The sequence below is a fragment of the Ostrinia nubilalis genome, chromosome 10, assembly GCF_963855985.1.
Source record: "Ostrinia nubilalis chromosome 10, ilOstNubi1.1, whole genome shotgun sequence".
In the NCBI taxonomy this organism is placed as follows: Eukaryota; Metazoa; Arthropoda; class Insecta; order Lepidoptera; family Crambidae; genus Ostrinia; species Ostrinia nubilalis.
In genome coordinates this window covers 1,928,388-1,952,815 of record NC_087097.1, presented here as the reverse complement: position 1 = coordinate 1,952,815, position 24,428 = coordinate 1,928,388, and the positions used below count along the sequence as shown (strand labels likewise).

Sequence of the window (24,428 nt, the reverse complement as noted above, 5' to 3'; positions counted from 1 at the left end):
TTCACCTTACAAGTTACAATGATACCTACATAAAAACTTTTTAGATTACTAAATAAATAGTTGAATATGAAATGTTATCCTAAATTAGACTATTTTAAGCCTGTTTAGACTAAAACTGTGCAAAAGCACATGATATTCTTATAACTGCACCACCACATTTTGGGTAATTTTCATTCAGTTGATTTCAAGTGGAGCTGATGTTCTAAATTAATTGTTGAATTAATTTCCATGGTTATTTATAGCTCTTTCGTCTCCATCGATGGATCAAATCGATACAGTCATATACATAATAAGAAGTGTCAAAATGTCCATGGACAAATCCCCGATAGCCTTTGAAGTGGCCGATGAGATAGCTAGCTGATTCATTAACAAAATTACACGGCAGAAACAGAACATGTGTATCTGCCATTCTCCTTGATGGATTTAGTCCACTGGTTCACTTTCCAAAATCATTTCTAATATTAAAACTAATCTACGAGTAAGTATTTCAACATTATTGCACTTAAATAGCCTAGATCGAGATTATTATAACAAAGAATCGAATCCATATTATGATATGATTATAGGTCTACATAAAATTTTGGCATCTGCGAACAGCTAGGGACTAGAATTCGTTGCCTTCTGGTGTCTTTCCTGAACACTATAATCCGGGCCTTTTGAAGGTGAGAGTGAATAGGCACTTACAGGGCAGATATGTACCTACCATCCTAGACTGCATCACACTTAACACCAGGTGTGATTGCGGTCAAATACCTGCCTTGTCTTGCATAAAAAAAAATAACGACAATCTTCCACAATAAGCATGTGGGCAATGTTCTATTCGAACTAAAGTCGCTGACATAGCCCGACGGATTAGCAAGTTGAAGTGGCAATGGGCAGGGCACATAGTACGCAGAACTGACGGCCGATGGGGCAGCAAGGTTCTGGAATGGAGGCCGCGTATCGGAAAACGCAGCGTGGGACGTCCACCTACAAGGTGGACCGACGACATCGTAAAGGTAGCAGGGAAGCGCTAGACGCAAGCCGCTACCAATCGATCAACATGGAAAGAATTGGGGGAGGCCTATGTTCAGCAGTGGACGTCCTATGGCTGAAATGATGATGATGATGAATGTTCTATTACGATCAATAAATTAGTCCTTAGAAAAAATATGTACCCCTCTGCTTGTACTTGTCTGTCTTGTTGGTTGTCCTAAATAAATAAACAAATGAATAAATAAATTACATCTTAAATGAATATTCAACACATACTTTTATTTTGTGCAAGCGTACGTCTAAATCTATTTATTAGTAAATTGCCATTATGCTTGTCCTGTTTGAAATACAGGTAGAAGGTACTAATATATCCCGTATCATTTTTTATCATTAAACGATATGTGGCCCCTATAAATTTGTCTTCAACCTCTATCAGTTTTGGACATACAATTTATAAAAGTGACACTGGTCACACATACGTTACATGGTTACTATGATGAGTGTGTACAAAATGAATTAGAGTGCGAAAATGACTGTGTTTCCGGAAAGTAAGGTAAGATAAGGTTAATTTAATTGTTATGTTACAAACAGAGAAAGGTTAAAATGAAGACGTATATCCTAATTTTAGGACTTAGCATAAAAATAAATCAGAGAAGTGATTTGATTGAGACAAACATGATTTGTCATTTTATTTTATTAGGGACAACAAACAATTGTACAAACGGTTTTACAAAAAGTCTTACAGATATATCTTAAATAAATGCACAACCAGCACCGTTATCCACGAAAATAGATCAATTAAAATAGTCGTTATTTTATTTCAAAATCCACAAGCTCTTAGTACAAATTGACTTAAAATTATTGTCATGTCCATGAGTAATTGAAAATGAATTTTGAGTAGAAATAGAGAAATAGTGAATCAAAACCTCTACGTGAAGAAGTACTGTTTATATTTATTTTATCTGGGTCAAAGATAAAATATGAACAGTGCTTCTTCTATTATACACTGAAGAAGCCAAAGCTAAAATGTAACAATGCTCTTTTTCATATCTGATGGAAAAGCAAGCATCTGGTTTAATATTACTAGTAGCTCAATTTTTATAGCAAGTTGAGGAGCCAGCAGGCTCCATAAAGGGCAAATGCGTGAACTGCTTGAAAGGATCCAACCTCATAAAGACGCTGGTGGTGATCGTGTGCGTCGGGGTCGTCATACAACAGGTAAGAAAGTTTATTTATTTATTTATTTATTTAGAAACTCAACAGCTGTTTTACAATATTCATGTTAGTTTGATGAGCATTAAATCTAAGCCAATTAAAGAGTTTCCTAGCTGTTTAAATTAGTTCGTACATTATTACATTTTATCAGGTAATGAGTACCAATAAGCGCTGCATCCTCAACCATGCCTAAAAATAATAATCATGATTGAACATGCAGCGCTCAGGTTATACAATCTTAGTGTAATTAAATTTAAATATAAGTAAATTTGGGTAAATTATTACAACCCTTAAGACATCAAAACAATTAAATATTAATTAGGCAGACCTTAAATGTCCCTATTTATATATATTTATATCCCACAATAACGTGATCACTGAGTTAGGTAGGTATAAGATGCACCGTGTGGTCAGAACACATAGATAGGTATATTAGGTTTTCTAGGAACCCGGCGCATTAACTTGTAGAATAATATGTCTCATTTCCTTCTTCAGTGTACTCTTACTCACATTAAAGAAATCAATGTGTTTATACTTAGAGTTGTATGTTTTATGCAAACGAGTCATAACACTGTTCTGGGAATAGTTGGTACGATGCTTGGGTATGGCCAACAGCGGGGTGTGTCTAGTCCGAAATTTAGGTGTACAGAAGCTGATCATCGATAGAAGATTGGGTGAGTCTAGATTGCCTTGCAGAATGTCGTACAGTAGGCACATGTCAATAATGTCGCGTCGAGATTCAAGAGGTAATAGATTGAAATGGCCACAGTCTTTTACATAGCCCTCGCGACGCCGTGATTGCTTAAAGTTTAGGTGGTTAACGAACAATTTCTGAACTTTTTCAAGACTAGTTTTATATTTAGCGTATTGAGGAGACCAGATGGGACTAGCGTATTCCAAGATGCTACGACAGTATGCGTAATATACAGATTTCAAACTTTGAGGGTTTTTAAACGCCTTACAAATTCGCATTGTGAAGCCCAGATTACGGAAAGCTTTATTAACTATGTAATCTATGTGCTGTTTGAACAACATTTTTGAGTCAAGATAAATGCCCAAGTCTCTAACAATGGAAGTTCTCTCTATTATCATGTCATTAAAGCTGTATGGGTATGTCAAAGTTTCCTTTTTACGGCTGAAGCTAATGCATTGGCACTTGCTGATGTTGACTGTGATTTTATTATCATTATAGTATTCCTGTAGTCTATTCAAATCGCTTTGCATCTGTATGCAGTCATTAATTGACGATACCCTCGTAAAAACCTTTTTATCGTCAGCGTAAAGCAGGTGATTGGAATTTTGAAAACACTTATTAATGTCGTACACATACGCACAGTAAAATAAAGGGCCAAGATGCGAACCCTGCGGTACACCGGATGGAACCTGAACAAAGTCAGACTTAAAACCACCCACCACAACTGCTTGAGACCTGTTCGTTAGGTAAGATTTAACCCACCTGAGCAAATCCTCACGGATTCCTAATTCGAATAGTTTGCTGAGTAGGATGACGTGATCCACCCGATCGAAAGCTTTTTCAAAATCGGTGTAGATCACGTCAACCTGACCGGCGCTCTCCATACCGCTCAGCACATAGCTGCAGAATTCAGCCAGATTTGAGGTGGTAGATTTACGCCTCAAGAAACCATGCTGATGGTGTGATATACCACTTGTAACTGTAGAGTAAATACTGTTGTATACAATTCTTTCAAGGAGTTTACTTAGTGTATTTAAAATTGAGATGGGCCTATAATTAATAATTTCTAATTTTGAAGATTTTTATAAAAAATATAGATCGTTCCATCCACGAAGATGCGCCTCACCATTCTTCCGCCAAGGAAGGTTTTGAGTGTTATCGGTACACGCTAAATTATCATTGAGAACAATAATGACGCTCGGATTGAAATTGGTGGGCCGCGTCTTCGTGGCTGGAACGATCTATACTCGTATTATACGAGTATTAAACGCAAAGTAAGATTGAATAAATTGGAGGGCTTATATCAGATAGATACGTATAGATGGAGGTCATTGCACACCACATACAACTGAAAAAGAAAAGTCATTCAACAAAGAAAACGGTACAATTTAGTTGGTTATTGCTGGGAAGGCACCTTCCAGCATTAAAAACGTCTACTGCACATTAAATTAGGTACTTACATAATCAGTCAGTTAAGTTATTGGCACAAATTATTAGGATACGATGAACGCTTTTACTTTACCATTCTTTTGATTTGGGATCAATAGGCTCCTGTATAGTAGACAAAAGTGCTGATTTCTAACCATTTAATTTGATTTAACAGATAGTGACTTGCATCAACAAGCTAATTGACATACCGATAACGACGTACACCCACTTCGACTTCAACAGAACCCTCGTTTACCCCAGCATCACTTTCTGCAGGGAGCCTCCTTATAAATTTGATAGAATGCTGGTAAGTCAACTCTATTTTAGAAGCAAATAGTACATACTCGTAAGAGTGCACAAGAAAGCTGCAGTGTGGGAGGAATGGCGACGGATTGTGAGGTTTGCCACCAGATCGGGTGTGACGACCAAGACCACTTTGGCAAGAGTGTAGCGAAGAAGAAGAAGAATTACATACTTAAGTAATTCATTTGTCTCAAAAATCAATCGCTCAGAACATTTAACTGTTATGTAACTAAGGTAATTTCCATTAATTTCCGAAATTCCGTCTATCTTGTTTTACCATATTCCATCATCATCATCATCATCAAGTTTTAACCTTGACTGCAGGAAGAAGACTAGTATTTTACCAGAGACAACACTCATTTTAGATCAAGTAAATTAATTTTTAACCACAACGAGGAAGCTCTTAGTTGTTGCAATTCACGAAGGCGAGTGAGCTTTACATGTGTGGTGGCTCGCTACTATTCGTTTTTTCAAAAATTTTGATAGACATTCCACTATCGTCATATCGGTATGTACGAGTACACGCACACATACAAGTAAAACTCACTCGCCTTCGTGAGTTGCAAGAACTTAGTCTGCAACTCCTCTGTTGGCAAGTGATGATGAAGAGTGATCTATTATATTCTAGTTTTCTTAATTTTAGGAGTATGGCCTAATAACTCACCCTGTGCTCACAAGCGCGTGGCGTAATTTCAACTTCTCTGCCGTTCCCCTGGACAAACTTTGGAAGGACATCACGTATGAACCTGAGGAATTCTTTGCGCAGTACGGGTTGAATGGAGAAATGCACAGTAAGGAATGATGTGACCATTTACAGACAAGTATTGATAAAGCGACTGTTTCCATCTATTGTACATATCAGTTTTACGCAGTCTCTCTTTTATTTTACAGTAAATACTACATATCTTTAAACAATAGTCACATCAATGACTTTCTCTTTAGCTCATGAATAAACTTTATCAAACTATGAATAATTGACTTATTTTTTGTACTATTCAGACGTAGAAGTGAAAGAAACCATAGGGTTCATGTTCGGTCGCTGCTACACCCTCACTCCCAAGATCCTCAGCACCAGAGCGACAAGGGAAACAGGGCTCTCCATCACGCTTCAGTATGATTCCAAGGACGCGGCTACATCGGTCAGCATTCACCCGCCAGGGTACCACGCCTACATCCATTACTCGAGGGAACCATACACAGGTAAGATTGCTCTTCTTAGAATATGGATGTAAAATTATCAGCTTGAACGAGGGAGACAGGGCTTTCCATCACCCTGCAGTACAACTCCAAGGACGCGATTTGTCAGTTTTCGTCCGCCAGGGTACCACGCCTAGATCCATTATTCGAGAGAACAGTACACAGGTAATATGGATACATCATCATCATCATTTTAGCCGAAGGACGTCTACTACTGGTCTCCACAAAGACCCAAGGATTTTTACAACGACACTGATTCCACATCCAGGCGCTTCCCGCGATCTGCACCAGTTAGTTGGTCCACAGAGTGGGAAGCCTGCCAACATGACTAAAGTCTGTTCGCCGAGAGTTGATAAATATTATGAAATGACTAGCAATAGCGACTGTTGCTTAATTATCGCATTCTGTATGGCGGGCGTCGTTTGTCACAACGCGCACTGAGTACCATGGTACGAGCCACGCAGCTGTCGTCAAGCACCCCGGCCGGCGGGCGGCGGCGGCCACAGCGTGACCACTTTTAGTAGATTTCTACTTTTTTGGTAGATTTGAGGCAAAGAGAACGATGATTTAGTAGTGCGAAATCGTTTAGTAGATTTTGGTAGATAATTGGTATTTTTAGAACATTCTTATAAATGGTAGTCCAAAATTAAATTGTAACCGAGCTGAGAATCCAGGCCAAAAAAAAAGGCCAGGCCAAATAATCTACCAACTTTTTCATTATATCGACAAAAATAATTAGTTTTTTTTATCAACTCTCGGCGAACAGACTTTAAGTTTATTTATTTATAGGGTTTGTTCGAAATACATCACCAGAATGTCATTTACTTCTTTTCGGTACTAGTTACAAAGGGAATAATTATATTTTCCTTATAGAAGTAGCAGTGTACAACGGGGGTCTCATAGACTACTTGTACTGCAAGGTGGGAGAGACCATAGACGTGAAGTTGTCCGTGAACAAGTACGTCATGATCAGTGATGACAGTGAGCCCTGCGCTAGCGAAGACAGCTATAGTGCTAACACTGTAAGTACTATTCTACCTTCAACATACGTTTAAAGAACATCCTCCTGCCCGATGGACTGACAAGGTGACAATCTTAACAAAATAGCCAACTCTGGATGAAAAAGCAGGATACTGTCACAAAATATTTAGTGATACTGTGCTCCTCTGAGGAGGTTTGCGTCCAGCAGTGGCCTGCCATATATGGAATGGAAGTGGTTATGTTATGATGAAGCGGCGTTTAAAATTGTACTGTTAATAACTTACTAATTTACTAAAGTACTCGTATTTTTATAATTTTGTTTATCACCACCGAGTTTTCCCATTCTCTTTCATGTGATTTTTCAGTGCACGACAAAATATGTATGGGATGAAGTGGGCCAAATAGCGGGGTGTTCAGGGCCGTGGATGAAGAGTGACTTACCAGCTTGTGACAACTTTCAGTCAATGAGGGACCTGATCGTTGCTTACACGCTGTAAGTACTATTTGGCAAGTTATAAATCTACACCACCACGAAAAAAACCAAGTCCTTTTCAGACCTGAATGATACGAACGTGAGGTACTTTAAGAATCATAATCATAAACTGCTCACAAAGAGTTAAGTTTTGTGTAGGAATTTGTGGTCGAATGCTATTTCAAAATAACCAAACTATGCTGTTGCAAATATGCTCACAAAAAGAAGTACCTATGTCTTCATTAAAATCTTTGCAGTCTCCCAAAATGCGAAAGAACAACTAGTATGAACTTTTTAACTTGTGATCTTCCCTCGCCTTCTTCAGACGGTACCAAGCGCACAACTGTAGCAGCTGTCCCCGATACTGCACTTCGTACCTATACAACGGCTTCGTGACAGACCGTCACATGCTAGAATGGGACATGATAGAGAACAAGTGGACCAGCAAAACTGGCGGCTCTGAATTTCAGACTCAGGTAACAAAGTTTATTCAGTTGTGTTTTGTTTTTGTTAACGTAACGGTGACGTAATTTCATTAATAAGCACTGGGCAATTTACTGACGATTACCTACTTATACGCCCGTATTCACAAACGATACTTGCTTAAGTGAAGCAGCAAATCGAACGCACAGAGGTGAATAGAGCTCTGTGATTAATTCGTGTGTCACCTTGTGCGTGCACACGCACTGTGAGACCTCATAGTAATGTTTGTGAATACGGGCGTTACTTAGTCCCTTATTTTCAATATTGCTGATTTTTTTAGCGCTGCGCTAGCGCAAATCTATTCTAACGTCTAGCCCAGGTTTGACATTCTATCATTCATGCTTAAGATAACTTTAAAGAAGGATTATAATGCCTCATGTGGACAAAGCTTGAAACAACGACCTATCAAATGAAAATTTTGGCTCCAGGCAAGTCGCACTAACTTTCAGTCTGATTCTATCATCAGGTCATTTAGTCTCCACAGCAGGAGCACGACCCTCTCTAATGCACCAGAGACAAAAAAAGGAGGATTTTGCCACTCCCTACGCTGGCCAGACCGGTGGGGGAGGTTATTTATGTTTATACGAATAAAAATTCTATTTTGCAGCTTTTCGTGTACTTCAACAACATGATGGTGTCAGTTTATGAAGAACGGTATAACTACGATTGGAATCTGTTTCTGTCGGACCTTGGAGGCAGTGTAGTAAGTATGAACTATAGTACTCCCAAGCAGGATCATAGTTTATCAAAAGTAAATGCTATAAAAACACTAGGTGACACAGCATTGCATAGTGGAGAGCACATCAGCCTGTACATAGTTTACAAGATATAAGAAGGAGATTGTCAAAAGATAATATTGTTCTAATACATCAACACTTGGCAGCATTGTACATGTACAGTCGATAGCACATTTATATTTATAAAAAAGTGAAAGGTCACTGATTGACTGACTGACTTACTCACTCATCACGAATTCTCAGAAACTACAACCATAGTAACAAGAGCTAGGAGTCTCAAAGTTTGTCTTTTAGAAAGTAGGTGCTCACTAACAAAGGATTTTACGAAACTCCACTCCTAAGGGGGTAAAACGGGATCCACGCGTACGAAGTCGCGGGCGGCCGCGCGGCAGATTTTAAATATCAAATCAAATCAAAATAGCATCTTATTACTACTAAATAAGACACTTCAGTGTTGACCTTGATGTGCCATCGTCTGTACCTGCCTATTTAACTAATCTTACCTTTATTTTTCCATTCCCAGGGCTTTCTTCTAGGCCTCTCCGTGATCGGCCTCATGTCGATCTTCGGGAAGATCTGGAATTCCATCATCAAGCCTTACTTCCAGACTCCGAAGACCAGGGAAGACGTCCAGGTACCAACTATGACTCCTGCCTCTGAAGACATCTACAAGAAAAAAGAAATGTATGATTATTGCAAAACTATTAATTGGAAGAATTTATACAATTAGAAGATTGTATTTATTTAGCAAGTGTAAGCAGTTCACTATACTAGTATTATATTATTATCTGTGACTATATTATGACGAACAAACAATTCTACGCATTTAATTTAAGTTTTCTAATAATCAAATAATGTAATGTAATTAATGAAAATAAATTATAGCCAATGCATTGCACTATATTCTTTTATTGCCTAATAAGGCGTACAACAAGGAGAGGGGGGCGCCCCGCACAAGTAAATACGCGTTTTGTTTTGCTCCGTATTCAAAACATAGTTTCGAGTGAAAAAAGTAAACGTAGATATACTAAAGTGCCGTACACCATTAGTCAGCTAATAAAATCCTCAACAGAATAAGTATTTGAGTGAAGCAAATTAGTGAAGTAATATCCAGCAAAATTGAAGAATTTCGTGGAAAAATAAGACCGGCGGCCATTGCCCTTGACCTATTAAAGCGCACGCTACGACCATAAAGCGCTTTTTACGCTGCACCGGTAACGGTATACGAAGTGAACAAGGTGTTTTGTGATTGTGAATTTAGCTATTTTTGCTGATAATATGCAAAAAATGGCGCCCTATGGAATGTGTGCGGGATGTAAAAGTAAGCTAACGAATAGACTCTTTATGATATGCTGTAAGTGCAGCGAAAAATACGATATAGAATGTGCTAACATAAATGAGAAAATTTTCAATCTGATGGACAAACAACGAAAATCACAATGGATATGTCAAACATGTAAAAATAGTGTACCCAAATCTGACAACCAAAATACACCACTACGGGGATCATATTGTACACCTGAAGAACTTAATCCTCCGTCAAGTGAAAACTTGCCTGTTTTTAACCAAATATCGCCCGAACACAACAATATCACTATAAGGAAGCGAATAGAAAACACCAAAAACGACACAGCAAACTCAGATGACCTAAGCCTGCTAGGAGACACACTAAATACAGATGACAGAGACACCACCTTGTTGAAGAACCTGAACGAAACAATAGTATTACACCTGAAAGAAAATAACCAATTAATAGTCGCAGAGCTGAAAAATACTATACAATCTGAAATTCAAAAAGCAATTTCGAAATTAAGAGAAGAAGTTAACGACAAAACGAATACACTGTCAGAACTAAATTTGAAAACAAATGAAGAGATAAAGTTAATAAGCACTAAGATAAAAAAACTACAAATGGAAAATGAAAAATTGAAACAGGAAATAGAAAATTTATCAACCAAGGGAATGTTACCTGCGAGCAGAACGGAATGCTGTGATACAAACACTAAGAAAATTGTACTTTACGGCTTCGTCGAATATTACAAAGAGCCTGAACACGACCTGCATAACAGACTCATCGAATTATTCCAAGAAACCATGAATGTAAACCTAATGGGATATATAGAAAATATGTACAGAATAGGAAGAACCGGTAAAAATAACCGCCCACTTGTAATTGAGCTACTGAGCAAGCGGATGGCGAAATACGTGACTAATAACAGTCATTGCTTCAAAGGAACCCGACTCTCAATATCTACATTTTTGGACGAGACCGCAAGAAAGGAAAGATACTTACTACGGGAAGAGATGATTAAGGCAAGAAAAAAGGGTATGCATGCAATAATCCGCAATAACCAACTACTTGTAGACGGGAAAAAGATGGAAATAAAGCAAGACACGAGCCCTAAACAAGATAACTACAACATTATAAATGAACCAAGAGACTACCAGATAAAGAGCAAAAATGTTATAGAAACACACCCACCAGGACAGTCTAGCAAGAACATTCAGAATAATTTATTTCGAAACCACAGATCTACAATTTAAAACGCTATTTCAAAACATACAGAGTCTCTATAACAAGAAACATATACTAGAAGCCTTTATAGACCAAAAACCAATATACAATGCAATATGTATAACTGAGTCCTGGCTAACACCTGAAAAGCTGGAAAATATGCATGTTACCGGTTATAAAATAGCATCCTCATTCTCCAGAACCAAACGAACTGGTGGTGGGGTGTGTATCCTACTGCAAGAAAATATTGAATATAAAGAAATAATTGCTCTCACTAATATGTCTATTGAGTATGTTTTAGAAGTGTGTGCATGTGAATTATTAAACGAAAATTTACTACTAGTAACTATGTATTGGAATAGAAGAGAGGAAGATGTCTTTCTTAACCAACTAAAACTAATTCTAAAATATATAAATAGTAAATACTCAAAAATAAATGTGATAATAGGAGGTGATTTTAATATAAATATATTAGATAACAGTCTGAAAACAAACCAATTTTTAGACCTCATGTTAGAATACAAATTCACACAACATATAAAACATCCTACACGTATCTCAGCTAGTACATCAACATGTTTGGATTTAATATTCACAAACTTTAATAACAAAAAATTATTCACAACCGTCGAGGAACTGGGATTTTCAGACCATAGTGGAACAGTTATTCATTTAGATATACCCCAAAAAATTAAACCAACAGCTTGGTACACTAACAAAAGAAATTTTAATGAGAAAAACATGCTACAATTTAAATCTCAATTAACCAATATTAACTGGCATGAACTTCTTCCAATAAATCAAGATGTAAATGTAAATTATAATATATTTAATAACACACTACTAAATATTTTAAACGAGAGTATACCTATTTGTAAAACAAAATTAAAAACAAAATTTAAAAAGTACTGGTTGACAACGGGTATAAAAACATCATGTAAAAATAAAAGACTTTTAAAAATACTTGTACAAAAAACCAAAAACTCAATAATTACACAATATTATAAACGATACGAAAAAATACTAAAAAGTGCTGTAACAATAGCGAAAAAAATACACTATAAGAGAATCTATCTATATATATAAAAATGAAACCCGTTTCGCGTTGTCACGGCATCACGTGTGAACGGCTGAACCGATTTCGATAATTCTTTTTTTTAAATGTTTGTGGAAGTCCAAGGATGGTTCTTACGGAAAAAAATATTAAGAAAATCTCTACGCTAAGGCGGTACGAAGTTCGCCGGGTCAGCTAGTAATGAATAAATCTAATAATAAAGTAAAAAGCATGTGGAGTATCATAAATGAACGAACTAATAAAACAACAAAAAAGGAAAAGCAAAATATAAAACTAAAAATAGATAACAACCTTATGGCAAATCCAAAACAGATCGCCGACTACTTTAATTCATTTTTTGCCTCTATTGGAAACAAGAACACACACTCATCCAATAATAGTGAACCGTCAGGTGTCCCAGTGCTCCAACCTATTGAAAACACCATGTATCTTAGACCTGTAGAACTTCGCGAAATCAACTTGATCCTAAAAAGCCTAAAATCAAAAAAAAGTCACGGGTTAGACGAACTTCCACCTATCCTTTTTAAGTACTGTGCAGATGAACTAACTTTGCCATTATTCAAATTAATAAACCAATCATTCGATGAAAGTACTGTACCTGACCAACTGAAACAGGCTCTAATAAAACCGATTCATAAGAGTAATTCAAAATTTGATCCTAATAATTACCGCCCTATAGCGCTTCTACCCACTGCTTCAAAAATTTTTGAAAAAGTCATGTGCAATCGTATTTATTCTTTTTGCGAAAAATACAAAATACTCGACGACTGCCAAAATGGGTTTCGAAAAAATAGATCTACAACTCTTGCAGTATATAAATATATTCAAAAAGTACTTGACATCATCAATAGCAAACAATATGCAATAGGAATTTTATTAGACATGACCAAGGCATACGATAAAGTTAGATTCAATATCCTATTGGATAAGCTACATGGAATAGGTATACGCGGAAAAGCCTATGAATGGCTTAAGTCATATCTAGCCAATAGGGAACAAATAGTAGAAATAGAAGTTTTTGATGAAAATACTAACACAATAGGAAAAATTCGTTCTAATAATAAATATCTAAATGCCTCAATACCTCAAGGAAGTGTTATTGGGTGCTTACTTTTTCTCTTATATATAAACGACCTGCCTAAAAACATACAGGTACCAAGTGTTCTATTTGCCGACGATGTATCCTTGCTCCTCCCATGTAAAACAAACCTAAATCTAGATGTAACTCTGAAGAATGTATTTACCACAACAGTAAACTGGCTGCAAAAACACAATCTAGAAATTAATTTCAAGAAAACTAAATTAATGTCTTTCCATCCACATCAAAAGCCACCTATAAATATAAACTTCACCTTTGAAGGGGCTCAGTTGGAGGTAGTTAACGAGTTTACATTGCTCGGATTAACAATAGACACTCATCTTAGTTGGAAACCCCATATAAAAAAAGTAAGAGCAAAAATATCCAGTTTCTCATATGCCCTCCGTGAAATTAAAAAGACCACAGACTTATCCACAGCATTAACCACCTACTATGCATATGCCCATTCATGGCTCTCCTATGGAATTATATTATGGGGAAATAGCACTGACGCACCTACAATTTTTACTCTACAAAAGAAATTAATTAGAATACTTGTAAATATAGAACAGACGGACACTTGCAAACCACATTTTAGAACACTTAAAATTTTAACTTTACCGTGTATCTACATCTTAGAAATATGTAAATTTGTCTTTAAATACCCTGAATTCTACACTAAAAGAGAACATGTCCAAACCACCCATCAACTTAGACACAGAAATAAATTAAACTTACCTTATTCCAAAATGTCAATGTTTTCTTCCGGTCCGTTGGTAATGTCTATAAAAATATTTAATAAGCTACCCAATTTTCTCAAAACCGAAACAAAACTGAATATCTTTGTTAAGAAATTAAAACTCTTCCTTATTAATAAAAGCTATTACAACATTAAAGAATACTTAGAAGACAAGTTCTAATAAAAATGCAACTAAGTATGTATGGTAAAATATAATATAATGTGCAATAAATAAACCTCAAATGCTATAAATTTTAAATAAATAAATATACCAGGTATACAATAATAAGTAAATACAATAATAAATAAATATGCTAAGTATATAAATTTTAATATAATAGGATATAATATACATAACATACCAAAACTAAATCCTGCCAAAAAAAATAGCCCTAAGTGCAATAATTTAGATGAAAATATAAATATAAGTATAATGAATAATAAATATTAAATAAGTATAATAATAATAAAACAGATTAAAAATAAATTTGATAATTACTACTTCCTCTCTCCTAAAATGCAGTGCCCGACAGGGTCCATAATAAATTGTATCTTACCTTACCAATAACACCTTTTGTAAACATTATGGAAGCAATAAACTATTGAGTATTGAGTATAACTTTTCCATTTACATACAAAAGAGCTTTTCATTTAAGGCGTCAACTTTCTTAAATTCCATTTGTATTGAAATACTAATACAAAACTACATTTACAGTACCGGAAGAAATAATGTAAATAGAACACTAAAACACTATTTTATAGTGATTTAATTTACCTATAGGCATAAAATCATCCCAAGCTCCGTACCGTTCAACGTTGTTTCACGTGGAGAGATTGGAAACCGAAGATTTACGATCGTTGTTTTCTTTGCCGCGTTTTGTTCAGGAATTTCAGATATTTATATCTTATAAAAATCGACCGCCAGCTTTTCAGCGTAAGGTTTCATAATATAAGTTACTGAATGGAGGCACGCACAAATTTAGGTGGTTTTATCGTTAGAGAGCAATATTTTCCAGCCAAGCAAACCCCAGGAAAACTAAAATCTAATGACCCACAGAATTATCCGCTACAGTACCTACATTTAAAAAAATGAGTTTGTATAGCTATAGCTAGTGTTGAAGGTCGCGGGAAGTACCTGGATGCGGGGAGCGCAGGACCGTTCGCTATGGATCTCCTTGGAAGAGGCCTTTGTCCAGCAGTGGATGTCATTTGGATGAAACGAACGATTGCTAGAGGCGTAGTTCTCGCTGGAAAGATCTGTAAATTCGTAAAAGCTCCTTGTATAGCTAAATAAATTAAGTCTCAATATTATTCGCAGTCCACACGTCAGTCCGTAGAAAGATTTACGCTCTTACGTCATACGCTTTGATCTTCTATAGTGGATGGAAGTCTAGACGTAGATACTTCTTGATGGTGAAGGTCGATGGATAATATTATTATGGTTATCTATATTTTAAAGTGAAGATCGTAAATCACAGAAGCATTTACTAATTGGAATCTTGGTCACTATTGCTTTATTGAAGGCCAATGTCAAGGGCATGGCTGAAGTTGTGTGTAACTAGTAAAGAAATAGACCGGCTTAACTATCATCAAATCTCGCCATAAACTAATCAAAGCTGGGGCCCTATCTTTAAGCCCGAGAATTCAAGTCAATTTCAAGTCAAAGTCAAACATTTTATTCCTACTTACCTACTTAGGCCCTGTTTTGTCAAAACTGTCGAGTCAATTAGTCAATAATAAATATGGACAACAAACGTTTATAGATAATGCCAGTTATACTCGTGCGCATGCGTACGCTCGTACCTTAACTACTCATCATATTAGCATTTGTCTCCTGTGGGATATGAACCCTACACCAGGTCTAGATTACCTAGCTTCGTAGTTCTGCACGCAAACCACCAAGCCAGTCATAAGCAGTTATTTAATGATAAAATTTTTATTCTTTTATGTGAATGACAATCTGTTAACGCGCATATAAACAGTTTCATAGCTAAGGACTTGACCTTAAAGGTTCATCCACACTAGGTCGAAATCAATAATAATAAATTGTAATACAGCCATTAGTCACCGGGTTTGCTCTGCTATAGCGATCTATTTGCATCAATTGCACTCTTGGCAGGTGCCTGCAGTTGCATTGCTTTGACGCATACCGAGACACGGTGCGGGCTTAGTGTATGAGCGAGGCGTAATAAAAAAACTTTTGATGCTCTAAACCAGTGTTTTTCAACCTGTGGGTCGCGACCCCCTGGGGGGCGCCTCTATAGAGGGGTCGCGAGAGGTTGTAAAAACTACCTCAGTAAAAAACATTAGTTATAAAGACAGATTTATCCGAACTCTAATATAAAAATGCATTAAAATGTTGTATGGATTGAAGTATTCGATCCCTACAAACATCTTTGTAACATTATAAAATGCATGAAAAAAAAGCGAACGGTCGGGGGGTCGCCAAATATTTTTTCATACTAGGGGGGGTCGTGTCATGAAAAAGGTTGAAAAACACTGCTCTAAACTCTAAATTATGTAAAGTTGAAGGTAATTTTATAAGGAACAACTTGAGTTTCATTTCGTTATGGAAAACATAATGATGGTTTCGAGAAAAAAAAACCCATGGAGCTGCGGGTAAAAGAATGAAAGAACGATACATTTATTACAATGGACATCACACAAATACAGGCAATTACATAGACATGACACTGGCACATAATAATGGAAGAAGAAGAAAAATAAAAACAAGAGTAAACTGAGCAGTGCCACCCATTCACCAACAAGATGCCCACTGCAACGGGACCCCAGTGCATATGCCGTGGCCCACGGTGACAAAGGCCACGGCCAAAGGAGCTTTTATCACTCGTTTGTCACAAGAGAAAGAGGAAATATTTTACCTCCCATCCTATTTCCCTATAAAAATTTAACCTTGGACTGGTTCAATATTCGCTCTACATTATTTATGGAATACATTACTATCTTCTTCTTCTTGTAGTGTCGACAACAAACCTACACAGCGTTAACCCAAAACTCCGCCACAAGGATGGCGTTGTCAGTACCCTTCATTAAATCTTCCTGCATACAGTTGTTTGGGCACACAGGGCAGGACATTATGTGTCCCGATGTGGCAAGCAATAGGGCATTGTAGATTTGGGACGTGTATTAATGTCCTGAAAGGGGCCTACATAACAATAAAGTGTCTGAATTTAAATTAGTTTCGCATTAATAATAGTAGTTATCCGCTTTTCCTCTGCACTGTGGTATAAACCGACGTATTACTCACTATCGAACCATGTCGATAACCTAAATAAGTGACAGCCTATTTATTTGACGAGACTAATAATTGGTGATCAACCTATTTTTATTCGTAATTATTATAGTAATTAAATTTTCTGCATTCTAATATACAATTTAAGGACTTGTTTATCTTAAATTTATTCTTTGACTTTGTTGCGTCAGAAATTAATAAGTTAAATAGATTTAAAGTATGCTATAATAATGACTTTATAAATATTAAAACTACAAACATAGTTTAACACTGATCGTAATTTGGTTCGCGGCAATAGAAACTGGTAATTATTCAAATCAATTGACATTGTAAACCTATAAAGATACTCGTAAAATCCATGGTTAACTAAGTGAAGTGATGAGGTGCGGGCGGAGTGGCATGTGTCGACTACAGAGCTGTCAGGGTATTCATCTGAAGCATCAGTGTGCTTACCATGGGTTTACGTTAGGCGTGCTCGCTAGCGACTTCGCAAAAAAACTTATAGATGGTACAGCGCCCCTAGCGGCTACTTTCAAGAATCAAAATCCTATATAATTTTTTGACGCACTCGCTAGCGAGCACCTAACGTAAACTCATGGTAAGCACAATGAAGCACATCTAAAGTCTCCCAGACATTTGACGTAGCAAAGAGACACCCACCACTCCACTATCGCAGGAAACTACTCAGTAAGGCTCTATCCTTGTAGCCTGTGCTAGTTCTATTCTGTGACATAGATTTATGTATTCTGACGCATGGCAGCGCATCGCACTCACAATGCGATTCTTAAGTGATTACTGCATCGAGTTTAATTTTAACACATCATAAAGATAAATCTGGGCGTATTCTTGTGGAGCCGAGACGTAAATAGCGCGTGCGCACCTCTGATTCATTGCACGCGATTTCGCCGAAAATTTCCTTGAGACAGCTTAAAATTCCTTATGTCACAACAATAAAAAAAAATCTTCATCCAGGTGGTCTCGTAATACAAGAAAAATAAAAATATTTAAATGAAATTCTACTAGTAACACTCGTCGGTAAAAAGTAGCGATATGTTTTGTAAAATGTCCAAGAAAAAAAACTATCCACAAGCTCTAGTTTTCACGAGTGAGAATTATGTGAATGAATGCATGAAAAACTGTTCACTGTTGCATCTAAAATTTTAAAAATGTTGCTGTTACTTACGAGTATCATTAACTTGAAAAGAAAGTAGTGCATTACAAAGCTTATTTTGAAGTTATGTGTAATCAATTTTATTTTGTGCAATAGTAAGTAAATGTGTCTTTACGCTATGTCACTAATGAATGAAATAAAGTCATTTACATAGGCCCAAACAATGGAATGTAAAATAAGGTAGGCTGAATCCCACCTGAGGCAGTAATCTTTTCAGCGTTCAATAAATCCATATATTTTTTTACGGTTTAAAGTTGCCCTGATATTCAAAACTCCCTGAAGATATGACTTAGGAAAGCCAAAGTGACCGATATAGCCCGCAGAATTGCTAAAATCAAGAGGCAGTGGGCGGGGCACATAGCTTGTAGAGACGATGGCCGTTGGGGCAGAAAAGTTCTCGAGTCGACCACGGGCTGGTAGACGTAGAATGGGCAGGCCCCCCACTAGGTGGACCGACAATCTGGTGAAGGTCGCGGGAAGAACCTAGATGCGGCAGTGCAGGACCGGTTGTTATGGAAATCCTTGTCTTTGTCCAGCAGTGGACGTCATTTGGCTGAAACGAACGAACGAACTGACTTAGCATTTTATTTGTTCTACGAATCGCAAATGTAATCGCGCGCTAAGCTCCCGAGTTGGCTGCGCGTGAGTCGAACGTTTCCTGGTTCGAGCGCGGTGAGAAATGTTTTTCGGGAGCGTTACGTGGCAAATTGGAAGACGAATACTCGTCCCAACACATTCTGAAATGTGTTTAATGAAATATTTTCGTTTTATGTTTTTTCGCGACGTCAAAAGTGTATAATTTAATTATAAATGCACGCTAAGTAATTTAATGTCTTGAAAATTAGTGTTTTAATTATGAATTGCAAGCTTGTTTCTATGTAATATTACATCTTCTATTAATTAAACATTTAGTTGTTACATTACTATTCATTTTCATTAAATGTAATGAAATATGTATTTTCAGTTGTATTTTCCTTTATATTTAAGTGCTTTTCCCAACACCCCAAGCGGTCGCATAAGACCGAGTAAAAATTGATTTTTATTGTGTCCTGATTCTCGGGGCTTGAAGGGTACATACAATGAGTGATCATAGCTAACTTGCGTAAATTTTTAATCGGTATGATTATAACGTCCAAAACTCTAGCCACATTTTATTACAACAAAATTTTTGCTGAGCTGAAATGTACCAAACCAGTAAATAATCTCTCAGATTGTTTAGGGTAGAGTCACTGCTAAAAAACGTACGGCCGCGGCAGTCGGTAACTAGCGCAAGTGACTAAGTGTTTACATGAATAGATTTAGCTATTTAGACGTATCTGGGCAAGCCCACGGCTCTGTCCTTCCTACCGCGCTAAATATAGGGCAAGGAACTAAATTGGTCAGGCTTGTAGGGCTGTCAGTAGGTACTTTGGGTAGGTAAGACGGCTTAGTCATTAAAATGACAACTTCTAAAAATGACAACCGAGACGCAAAATGTCCACAAATCATCGAAATATCCGAAATAGACAATATTAGGTATTATGAGAAGTTGTCTTTTAGCGAAGTTGACATTTTAAGAAGTTGTAATTTCGAGAAGTGGACATTTTGCATCCCGGTTGTCATTTTGAGAAGTTGTCATTTTGATGACTAAGCCGGTAAGACTGAGACTGCTAAGCGGCTGTTTGCCTCTTGTTGTTTCGGGTTTGAATCCCACTGGGGTTAATGTTAGTGTGATAAGCTTGAGAATATACCTGAAATTATGGATCATTTGTTTTCTATTCTCATAGGGTATGTGTTGTAGATTTTAAATTGTTTTATGTAAAATGGCGACAACACTTTGTACAAAATTCCTATCCTCTCCGTATAGTATAATCAAATTAATCATTTTTGTTTAAAAATCATCCTTTTGGAATATTCTGAGCTACGTGCTTTTAAGCATACGGGAAATTATGGTGAAGTAGGCATCCCTACATGTACGTGCGTTCCGCGTTTGTCATGGCGTGATGTCACATAACGACAAATTTAGAAGCGCTTACAGACCCAGTTTTATTTATTAATTTAGGTATTGTTGCCAGGACTACCTACTCCATGATTTAAGAATACCCAATCTGTTCAAAGAAATGATGTTCAAGTAATAGGCAATAAAGCAAGATAATGTGGCAGTTGACTGGTCATATCTGCTGCAGAATCGATGGTGGAGAAAGGAACTATGAGACCGTGTCTTGGTAAACTTATTATAAATATTAGAACACCCTGCTTCATGAAGCGACAATCTGAAGAAAATAGTTGGCAGTGGGAAATTGCTAGATACTTATTACATTGAGAACAAGTAAAAAGGGAAAGAAAACACAATGATGAACACATTTGTCAAAATAATATTAATGCAACTATTAAATAATGAGAGTAATTATATAAAGCTATTTTTTTTTAAGTAAAAACAACAAGAATAACAAAAGAAGCAAAGCAAAAAACAATTAAAATCTTCAACAATCATTAATGTTATTGTATTCCTTCAGTATTTCCAAAATAATTGGCTCGTACAAGACTTTGTGCGTGTCTCTGCCAGCCACAAAATCTAAGTGATTGAATTTCTCAGGCTCCAGTATGATGTCTTTGCGGACATTGGGAAGCTTTGTCTTCAGCAGGTCCACATCCAGTAACGTCGATGTCTGATCGTTCTTCCCCGAGATCAGAACAATGCTCATGTTGTTTTTACTTAAGTCATATTCTTTAGGTTTTGAACACCCATACCTTATTTCGTTTTCCGTTGGACCGTAATCATACTGAGCAAACGTTCTAGACAATAAAATCTGATCCTGGTGAATCAAAGTCCGACTGGAGCTCGACGAAGGCCAATGTTGACAAACTAAAGGAGCAAATTCAGGCTCCAATTGCTCCTCGTCGTAACCCATAATTAGGAAAAATATTGGTAAGACGCAATTTTCGTAAGCCTTAGCTGGAGTCGAGCATCTGATCCTATAGCGAGCAACTGTGGTCGAATTTTCTCCAAACACCTCGTACTGGTCTGTCAGTTTCGTTTCATTCCCATAAATTGTATCACTGTTTTTCTGGCCAATAAGATCAAGAGGAATGGAATGTTGGAAGTAACAAATAGGAGCGAATGATATCATGACGTCTATTTTTTTGTTGTATTCCGGTTTTTCAGCCCCAAGTACGTAGTAGACCGTGGTTCCGAGGGACCATGCTATGGCGCTCAATGTTGCCGCTTTTGTTCTATTAAGGATATAGTCGATCATAGCCGGGGCATCGTAAATGGCGAATTCGTGGAAGGAGAAGTTCCAGAATTCGTCGTCTAAATCAGGGTTGAGTGTGACGTGGCGGCGCCCGTAGCGGCAACCACGCACGTTGGCCATCCACACGTCATATCCAGCTTGCCATAGGACATACGGCAGTGACGTAGTCCCCCTGGTTATGTAGTCATCTGACGTCCCCAAGTTCCCGGATTGGACGAGAACAGGATGGCTTTCGTTTCCCGGAATGTGAAAAATTGTGAGAATATACCCATCTTCTGTGGTAATGTCCACCTGCTCGCAAGGTAGACCGGCCTTTTCTGCGAGCTGAGTGAAGTTCGGTGGTATTATTGGTATGATAGCATGGGATGTCACCTCTGCCTGGCAGCCGCGGGTATAAAAAAGGAAAAATATAATTTTAATGGCTTGTGATAGCGCCATGTAGTTTACTAATTGAACTGATACGTGATACTCCCTACTTATTAAATGAACTGCTGTGATGGTTGCCATCTTTTTATAGATATAGACAATGCTATGTATAAAGCTGATATGCGTGCCTTTGTCATGGAAATATAAAGGGATTTTGCAATTGATTGTATTTATGGTATTCAGAACAACAATATATGTTTTTAAAGTAAGGCAATTATTGCTAGAAAGTATAGAAAGTCAGTTAATTAACATATGAATCAAGTGGCCGCCCTTGACTCGACTTCGAGTTCAACGTATAGTTTATTTCAATATGGTTTTTGTTTCGGAAGATTATTTGATATCTACCAGTACTTGTAAACAAGAAATAAAGCAACATGTATATTCTCGTCTGTGTTGATAGTTAGTTCAAAAACATAATAATAGAACCTTTTAATACTAATTTTAAGTTAACAGAACCTACACTACACATACGGTACATAGCTTATTCGCGTTTGTTAGTCGTATACCTCGAAATAAAAAAATCCTTGTAGCTTTTCACCTATTCGCATTTTACCGTGATAGCGTTTTTTGTTGTAGCGTGTAATATCGGTAGTATATTTTGTTACTAGCATATAGTTTTAACAGATTTTTACAATAGTAGCAAATTTTGATGTAGCATGAATTGTCAATAGCCTATTTAGCTAGCAGCAAGTATTTTTATTTTATTTTTATTTATTAAAATGCATTTACAAAACAAAACTATAGAGGAATAGTGCTTAAAGGAAATATCGCGATATGTAATAACGCAAGGACAGTCAGTTCGGACACATTCGCTTCGCATCGCTCGCACGGTACGGACGTGCGCTCCGCCTCGCCCGCCCGCTCGCATGCGCTGCGCTCCGAGTTCCTCGAGCTTATCGCCCTCGCTCTGCGAGTCTTGTTTCTGTGGTGTTTTGTCACAATTACGTGGCTTGCCCGCGGCTGCGCTTGGGATACCTAACGGTGATAACGAACAAGCGTAGTTAAACGCCTTTCTAAAGGCGGTTCGGTTCGATTGGGAGCGACCGACAGTGCCTTTTTCAAGGCGCTGAAATTTCCTGCCGCCGCCGGTATATTAGGCTGTGAACCTTGGCCTCCTGGAAGGCACGTTTGAGAGGGTGAGGCGTTCCTCCTCGCCCTTGAGACACTCGGTTTCACAGTCTTTTCACTGCCGGGCGTGACCCCCCCTACCCCTCCCTACTTTCCATCCCTGAAGGAGCGTATCCCTGGTTGTTTTTGCGACCGGGGCCCTCCTGAAGGACTGCTAGGAGTAGGTACTCACCCTACGTCGCGGCGTTGCTACGTTGCGGCGTAGTTACATTGGTTAGGGCACACTTTTCCCACTCACCCCGCACGGTTTACACCGACTGTGCGGGACTTACACACCGCTATAACCACCGAGTTTCTTGCCGGCTCTTCTCGGTGGTTGCGACTTGCGAACCGGCGTAGATTCACGCGTCGCGAAACTCAACTCCATGCCATGGATACGGAGGAACTCTTAAAGTTCCTCCGGGCCACTCACCCGGAGGTCCTCTCCGGGTTTAAAGCTCACATACGGGCAAAGACCCTCGCAAGCTCTGTGTATGAGGAGCCTGCTTCCCCGTCATGTCCCGAGGACGCCATGTGTGATCCGAACTCGGCCCCTCTACCAATCCCGCTCACGAACGAGCACTCTATTGTGATAGATCACCAATCCCATGCCCCCAGTAGGGACATGGAATGTGACTCTGTCTCAGACGCCGATGACGGTGGCTTCACCACCGTCAGTCGTCCGAAGAGGACCCGCAAATCCGCGGCCTCTCCCCCTCCTTCCCCCCCTGCGAAGGCCCTGAAGGCCAACTCAGGCCTCTCTCAGCCCTCGCAATCTTCCCAGCCCTCCGGCTCGCAGTCGAGCACCGGGCGGACTGTCAGAGTCCCCCCAGTCTTTGTCCAGGACAAGGCGTCCTGGAACAAGATTTCCGGCGCGCTCAAGGAGCGTCACATCAACTTCTCGCACGCTAAGTCGTGCAACGTAGGTATTAAGGTGTCCTTGTCCACCTCGGACGAGCACCGAGCCCTAACACGATTCCTAGATGAAAACCGTATCGGTTATCATACTTTCCCCCGCGAGGAGGAAAGGGAGCTGCGGGTTGTTATCCGTGGCCTTCCCAAGGAGCTAGACTCCGCCTCCATCTTGGCCGACCTCAAGGCCCAAAACTTCCCTGTCAAACAGGTTCATCGTCTGTACAGGACTCGTACTCGTGAACCATTTGACCTTGTCCAAGTAGTCTTGGACTATTCCGATGAAGCGAAATCGATTTTCAATTTGAAAACGGTTTGCTTCATCTCCGGGCTCAAAGTTGAGCCACCCCGAAAGCGCGGCGCTCCCGGCCAGTGCCACCGCTGTCAACATTACGGGCACGCTGCCCGTAATTGTCACGCCCGTCCTAGGTGCG

At 38.3% G+C, this 24,428-nt stretch overlaps 1 protein-coding gene across 1 annotated transcript; it reads left to right on the top strand.

The window, feature by feature from the left end:
• The first annotated feature begins 1,504 nt into the window (after positions 1–1,504).
• Positions 1,505–9,296, top strand: LOC135075372 (uncharacterized). The gene is made up of 10 exons (XM_063969817.1): positions 1,505–1,528; positions 2,080–2,193; positions 4,488–4,619; positions 5,259–5,406; positions 5,615–5,815; positions 6,686–6,834; positions 7,159–7,286; positions 7,591–7,741; positions 8,356–8,451; positions 9,009–9,296. The coding sequence occupies exons 1-10, from the start codon at positions 1,505–1,507 to the stop codon at positions 9,213–9,215; spliced, it is 1,350 nt and encodes a 449-aa protein (XP_063825887.1). The 3' UTR covers positions 9,216–9,296.
• Positions 9,297–24,428: the final 15,132 nt, after the last annotated feature.

Bases quoted from the DNA above. Each gene is read 5' to 3' on its own strand.
- LOC135075372 (XM_063969817.1), top strand. From the start codon at position 1,505: ATGACTGTGTTTCCGGAAAGTAAG. The intron at 1,529-2,079 runs GTAAGATAAGGT...CAATTTTTATAG, and splicing joins CTGTGTTTCCGGAAAGTAAG to CAAGTTGAGGAGCCAGCAGG. The intron at 8,452-9,008 runs GTAAGTATGAAC...TTCCATTCCCAG, and splicing joins CGGACCTTGGAGGCAGTGTA to GGCTTTCTTCTAGGCCTCTC.